The sequence below is a fragment of the Petaurus breviceps genome, unplaced genomic scaffold (genome assembly GCF_028583685.1).
Source record: "Petaurus breviceps papuanus isolate PSGF00001 unplaced genomic scaffold, PetGlider_PUasm1.0 90591, whole genome shotgun sequence".
In the NCBI taxonomy this organism is placed as follows: domain Eukaryota; kingdom Metazoa; phylum Chordata; class Mammalia; order Diprotodontia; family Petauridae; genus Petaurus; species Petaurus breviceps.
In genome coordinates this window covers 1,665,479-1,672,906 of record NW_027187280.1, presented here as the reverse complement: position 1 = coordinate 1,672,906, position 7,428 = coordinate 1,665,479, and the positions used below count along the sequence as shown (strand labels likewise).

General features: G+C 39.3%; 1 protein-coding gene across 1 annotated transcript in view; it reads right to left on the bottom strand.

Moving 5' to 3' along the window:
- Positions 1 to 151: 151 nt before the first annotated feature.
- GHRH (growth hormone releasing hormone) overlaps positions 152 to 7,428 on the bottom strand; it is a 9,287-nt gene continuing 2,010 nt past the window's right edge. The window contains exons 3-5 of the mRNA XM_069063495.1: positions 4,436 to 4,567; positions 3,646 to 3,753; positions 152 to 840 (exon numbers count right to left, since the gene is read on the bottom strand). Coding sequence (XP_068919596.1) covers positions 3,687 to 3,753; positions 4,436 to 4,567 — 199 coding nt within the window. The 3' untranslated portion in view covers positions 152 to 840; positions 3,646 to 3,686. The remainder of the gene's footprint in view (positions 841 to 3,645; positions 3,754 to 4,435; positions 4,568 to 7,428) is intronic.

Below are 7,428 nucleotides of genomic sequence, written 5' to 3'. Positions count from 1 at the left end.
TGTGTGTGTGTGTGTGTGTGTGTGTGTGTGTGTGTGTGTGTGTGTGTATGAAATGAGGATTTGTTTTGTTTCCAATATAGAGGTGGGGGACCATGGATACAGAACGTTTTCTATGCCATCAGACATGATAGCTCTTTGCCAGGTGATTTTATTTAGCTATTCTCCTTTATTCCTAGAGAGGGGTCATGGAGGTGAGTATTTTTGGAAATTACTGTGATAAAAAACAAAAAGTATCAATAAAATTTATTTTAAAAAATAAAATGGGTTTGGTATAAATGGTTTCTAAGATCTCTTGTATTTAAAATACACTATAAAACTATAACATCTTACATTTTTTTTTTTGTTTCTGGCTCAGATTCAGTCAGCAAATTTAATTAAAAACCAGATTTCACTTCATTTTCATTTCCCTAATACTAGTCTTTTCGTGGATCCTGTTGGAGTGATCTTTGTAACAGCTGGGATGGGTGTGGGGTAGGTGGCTGCCCCCAAAGAAGAGTGGTTTGCAAATTGGAATCCCTGGGATGAGGGATTCAGGTCAGTGATGATTAAAAATGGGAACTGGAAGAGGAATCTCAAAATGAACATTTTCAGTGTTTGAATTTATACTGTGCCACCTACTTGGCCAATTGTCATATGCAAATCATATACTAATTGCATGCAGATTCACCCACAGGCTTCCTAACTTATACAAGACATGGCCTCTGAGAAAATTCTAGTGTCAACAATATAGATGAGCTTTATAATTTCCAAAGGAAAGATGAAGAAATGGATCCAGTATCACACCTTCTTTGCTGTAGGTTGAGTGCTGTACAGATGGGCTCTTCATCTCTGGGAATTCCTCTGTTGCAGAAAGAAACACAAGGTTATTACAAGATACAGGTGCCAAGGAAGGAGTGCGAGGGAGGCAGGGAGTGAGAGGAGGCAGTTAGAGAATTTCAAGTTGTGTGAAGCTACAGCCATCCAGGAACCAAGGCCAGTCAGAGGCCTCCAGAGGAAGGTAATAACATTAGATGGCAGGAGTCATCTCTCTCTGAATAATCCTCTCACACATTAAAGGGGCCCTGGTATTTGGAGCACTTTGGAGCTAAGACAGAAACAAGAGATCTGGCTGTTTGCCCAGCCCCATAGTCTTGTTTGCCCTGTGACTTTTCAGCTTTTACATGACCCTCCTAAGTATTTGACTTCTAACTTTTAGGAACAATGCACCTATTCTTAGGCCTTGATCTTGGTAGAGGTCACACTCAAGCCAGCCCATGATGGTGGCTGCAAAAGAGGTGGCTAGTTCTCTAGGCCCTGGACTAGAGTAACAGGATGAGAGCATTTTTCCCAAGTGAGGTAATTCAAATCTCCAGTAAGTTATTCCCACGGTTTCCTTAGGAGGACTTAGAAAAGTCCTCATTTGTAAAGAGTTGTCAAATAATTTGGTTCAGAAATACCTAATGCTAGCATGTATTGCTGCTCATATTTTAGAACTGAGCTAGAACAAGTTGCTAAATCAAAGATTTTGCTGAAGGATTGTGTGTAATATCAGGTAATTATGTCCGAGCAGTGTTGTCCTAGTGGGGGAGAAAGGATGCTTGGACCTTTGTCTCAAAATCACAGGAGTTGAAGGGATCTCAGAGGTCATCTAGCCCAATCACTACATGATTAGGGATCCAACCAGCAGTCATCCATCTTCACACTTAAAGATCTCCAATATTGGGACTCTCAGTTGCTATTTCCCAAGGCAGGCAATTTTGCTTTTAGACAACTTTCATTGCTGAAGAGTTTTTTTGTTTTTTGCCTTTTTGGAGGGCAATTGGGGTTAAGTGACTTGCCCAAGGTTACACGGCTAGTTTTTTTTTTGTGTGGATGTTAAGTGTCCGAGGCCGGAACCAAACTTGAGTCCTCCTGACTCTGGGGCTGGCGCTTTATTCACTATGCCACCCAGCCGCCCCCATTGTTGAAGAGTTTTACCTTACACTGAGCCAAAATTTCTCTGGCCTGGAACTAAACTTTGGATCCTTCAGACATCAGTTTCCCCATCTGTAAAATAGACTAATTCTTGACCCTCCCCTTCAACTTAGGAGAAAGGAGGGTAAAGAGGGTGTCAGTAAAGATCAGTGAGGTTATTAGTATGTGAAGTCTGCATATGTACAATATATTCAGTATTATTTTGTTATTGAGTTGGACATACTGGATTTCAGAGTAAATATCCAAAAAGTTCTTAAATTGAATAAAATGAAATTTAATTGAACAAATGGTAAAAAACATGGATGCAATCAATCAAAAAGCATTGATTAGCACCTACTATGTGTTAGATGTTGGGGAAATAAAAACAGTCTCTGCATTCAAGGAGCTTACTTTCTATTGAGGAAGACAACATAAAAATTAACTTTCTAAGTACAGAAGCTGAGAAGATAACAGTTCATATGAAGAAAGATTTAGCGATTTTGCTGGATTAGAAGTTCAATATGAGTTAACAGTGTAATATGGCAGCCAAAGGAATTAATGGCATCCTACAGAGCATTAAGAGAGGCGCCATGTACAAAATTAGAGAGTTAGCAGGCTTGACCCTCTCTGGAGCACTAAATTCATTTTTGGATACGACAGTTTAGAAAGGACATATCCAGGAAGGGCTGCTTAGACACACTATTCAAAGATCAGTCATAGGAGTTGAGGATACATATCACAAAGAATAAAAGACAGGGACAGGAGATCTGTCTTCAGGTATTTGAAAGGCTGTCATGTAGAAGAGACTTGAAGTAAAAAGATGAGACTTCAGAAGATAAAACCAAGAGCAATGGGTGGAAGGTAGATCCAAAGGCCTATAGATTTCAACTTAATACAAGGAGAATTTTCCTAACATTAGAATTGTCCAAAAAGGGGAATGAGTTGTTTTTAGGGTTAGTAGATTCTCTCTCATTCATGAGATCATAAATTTGGAGCCAGAATGTACTGTAGTCACCATCTATTTTACAGATGAGGAAACTGAGGTATAAAAGCTACGTGATGTGTCCAAGTTCTTTCAGAAAGTATCTGAGGTGAGATTTTTCTCTTCAAGTAACAATGAATAAATGAGTATTTGTTAAGCACTTACTATATAGCAGGCACCATGCTAAACACCAGGGATATAAATACCAAAAGAGAGTCAGTCTGTATCCTGAAGAAGCTTAAATTCTGGGAGGAGACAACAGGTGTAGGTAGGTCAGCGGTGTCTAAGGAAGGGTGTTTTGGTTATAAGGGAAACCACAGGACAGTTGACTGAAATGCCCTTTCCAGAAGCATTGGCATTGATGAAGCCAGATAGCTGCTTGTTGGGGAGGCCATAGGAGGGGTTCTGGGTTGGCTATAAGTTGAACGATGGTCTTTGTGCTTCCTTTTAACTCTTCGGTTCTGGGATGGGATTTAATCTCTAAGAGGCATTGGGGTATAGTGAAAAGAAGATGAGGCCTGAAATCAAGAGACAGGTCAGAATCCCCATTTGGGGCAAGTCACTTCTGTTTCTGTGCCTCCCTTCTCTCTTCTGTAAAAGGTAATATTAATATACTAACTACCCCTCTCATAGGGTGGTTGTGAGGGCAGTCCTTTGTAAACCTAAAGGCCTATAGAAATGTGTGATTATTACACTGGTGGTGATTGCTTGTTAGAGATACTATGTCATACTTGTTTGAACACAGCAGGAGTTTTCTTGACTTCCTCCAATTTTACAAGCTTATGAGCCTAGTGAGGATCCCAGGTATGCTCTCCAGTTTGCTGGTGATCCCCTTAGGCCTGCAAAAAATAAAAATAAAAAAGAAGCATGGAACAGTCCCGAGCTCAACAGGGAAAACCCTCTCAACTGGGAGGTAAAAGTCAATTTTGTTTCTGAGAGAGCGAGAGGTTAGCATAGAAGAGAAGAGTCCTCAGATGGAGGCCTAGGCGATTTACTTATGGGTCCGTTTTAAGGTCCCATATACACACTATTGTGTCAGAAGCTATGTAGGTATGTATGTATACCCATACCTGTCTCACATGCCACTGAAAGCCTTCCCTGATACCCCACCCCCTTTCTGGGCCACAGTGATTTATTCTCTCCCCTGGTCTCTGTTACAATCAAATACTCTCTATATCATCGTCTAGAACTTTATTTTAGAGTGTCCTGTACTGTTCTCTGATTGTTTCTTGGGTATGCATTAGTTTGCTGTCTCCAGCTGGATTATAAGCTTCTTGAGGCCAGGAATTATATCTGTCCTTCATTGAACCTAGCACAGTGTTGGGCACATGGCAGGTACTTAGTGAATATACTGATTTTATTCATTGTTTCATATCATCACCACAGTTTCCTGCCCTACTGTTCTTTCTGTTCCTCCAACCCCTCATATAGTTAGGGAGGGGGCAGGATTCTCACTCCCCAAATCCTGTTCTATAGTCACTTCTTCCATGATACTTGACCTCTCAGACCCCCTCCGTCTACCTTTGATTCTGCAACATGTCTGCCAAGAAGTCCTGTAACAGCATCTGTTTGTGGTAGCAGCTGTCCATCAAGATGTTGTCTAGTTGACGTCTAGAGAGTACTTCATGACCTTCTTCCTCCCGATTTCCCTGTCTGCTTTTGTTGGGAAGAAAAAAACAATGTCTATTAGGATCACAGACCTAGAGTTGGAAGGGACCTTAAAGGGCATCTTGACCAATTTCTCACTCCTCCTCATTTTAGATATAAGGAAACTGAGGCCCAGGAAAGTTAAGATCACATAAGTGGTCACCATCAGAGGTGAGATTTGAACCTGGTTTCTCTGAGTTCTCTGTGCCATACTATCTCCCTTTGAGGGATTCTGTCTTCACTTTACTGAGGGCTTTCCAACACCCCGGGCAGCCTGGGAACATCAGCCATTGCACAAAACATGTGGGAATAAATCAAGGGGAAAAAATACCTGTCCCTCAGGTTATGTGTCAAGGGTATATCCAGACCCAAGCTTCCAAAGACACAACAAGAACCTGGTCAGAATATTGCCTTCTCTCTTTGGCCTGATGCGGGCTGGGGTGGGCCCTATGCTGTGCTGTGCTCCAAGAACTCTTTCAAGGCCTATCTCCTCCCAGAGGTCTTTCCTAACAATTCCAGACCACATCCTTCTCTCCCTTCATGACCTATTGCCCTTTGCTCTATCTTCTTTCCACTGGTGGCTTTGTCACCAAATCAGAGATCAGGATCTGAAGGACACAGCAAGGAGAAAAATGAAGCCTGGTTAGAGGGACCAGCATGGTATAATGGCCACCTTTGAGGACTCACAATAAGGACCACGAGGTGCTCAGGGAAGGCATTTTCAAGCTAAAACAGATGCATAAGACAAGCTTGCAATCTAGTTGTGAGGGGAACAATTTTAACACAGTAAGTTAAGAATTTTATAAATAACATTAATTGGAATATACAAACAAATTAAATGAATGAGTCAAAGAATATTATTTAGGCATTTACCATATGCTCAGAACTGTGCTAAACACTAGGTATAAAAAAAAGTGAAGATAGTCCCTGCCCTCAGGGAGCCTACATTCTAATCAAAGCCCTGCTAAGTAGGGCTTATGTCTTATTTATCTCTTTCAATTCTGGAATGCCCACTATAAGAACCTCAAGATACGGACTGTTGAGTCCTCATTTGTGGTCACTCTCAGGCCATTTGTTCCAGCCATGCTTCATTTTACTTCTAGCAATAGCTATGAAATCAGGGGTTGCAACCTAGTTACTAGGTCTATTTCCAAAGATGATTAGGGGAAAAAGAAAATAATCTATATGTTCTAAAATATTTATAACAGCTCTCTCTGTGGTGGAAAAGAACTGGAAATTGTAGGAGTGTTCATCAATTGGGGAATGGATGGACAAGATATGGCATATGATTGTGATGAAATACTACTATGCTATAAGCTTAGAAAAACATGTAAAGACTTGCATGAAATAAGAAAAAGCAAAATGAGCAGAACCAAGAGAATGTTGTATACAGTAACAGCAATATTGTTTTAAGAATGACTTTGAGACTTACAGTGGAAAATGCTATCCACATCCAGAGAATGAACTTTGGAGTCTGAATGCAGATGGGAGTATACTATTTTGCTCTCCTTTTCTTTTGTTGTTTTGTTTTGTTTCTTCTTTCTTGTGTTTCCTCCCATTAGTTCTGATTCTTCTTTACATCATGATTAATGTGAAAATATGTTTAATATGAATATATAAGTAGAATCTATACCAGATTGCATGCTATCTTGGGGCAGAGGAGAAGGGGAGAAAATTTAAAACTCAAAATCTTATGGAAGTGAATGTTGAAAAGCAAAAATAAATTAATTAATTATTTTAAAAAGAGAATTTTAAAATGACTTTGAGCAAATAAGTCATTTTGACTATTATAAATATTCCAATTAACAATAAAGGACATGTGAAGAAAGGTGCTATCTGCATCCAGAGAAAGAACTGATAAACAGAAGTATGTATAGAATAATTTTACATATATATGTGTGTATGTATATGTGTGTATATATGTATACATATATGTATGTGGGTAAAAATATTTGTGTCTAATTATAGCTATTTTGGGGGAGGAGAGGAAAGGAAAAAAGAAATTTACATGATAGCTTTATTATATATTTAAAAGGAATAGTAAGTTGTACATAACAGATCTGCAATTTCATGTGCAATCATTTTTTATTATTCTAAGTTATAGAAATGCTTGTTTTATTCCATAAATTTAAAAAATAAAATAAATTTTAAAAAAATCAGGAGTTCCTAACTTTTTTGTTATCCTGGACTTAGACAAATCTGGTAATCCAGTAAAACCTCTGAATTCCTTCCCAGAATGTTTTTAAATGCATAAAACAAAATACATCATATTGCAAAGGAAACCAATTACATATCAAAATGTTTTTAAAAAACAAAACAAGTTCACAGACCCCAGATTAAGAACCCTGGAAACTAAGGTTTTGCCGCACATGACTAGGATAACTTTTTTTTTTCCCTTAAAAGGCAAGAAAGCTATCTCTGAAAAGGTCCAGGGGGCCAAGGCTTGAGACATCACTGTGACATCCCAATAGCCTAGCATTTGAAAGGTCTAGCCCATGAGGAGTCAGTGTTCAGACTTGACTGATGTCCCACTGCAGTATGAGTCAACACACCCATTTGACCCAACACATCTGCCGAACATATGTGTTTCCATATGGTGAGTATCATTTCCGTGCTATGGCTAAGTAAACTTTTATTTAACTGTTAGATAAACTATGACTATCTCATTTTATCCCAGTTCTGAACCTGAACCACCAGACAGCGTTGAGTCAGGCATACCTTATAACATCCTCCATCTACCCTGATCCCCACTCAGTTTTGCAGTTCTAGCACCATAATCAAATCATTCCTGACCCTGCTACTGGAAAGCATGTCAATCTAAGCCCCCATGACTCTACTCATCACCCCTTAAATTTTCCAAATCAAAA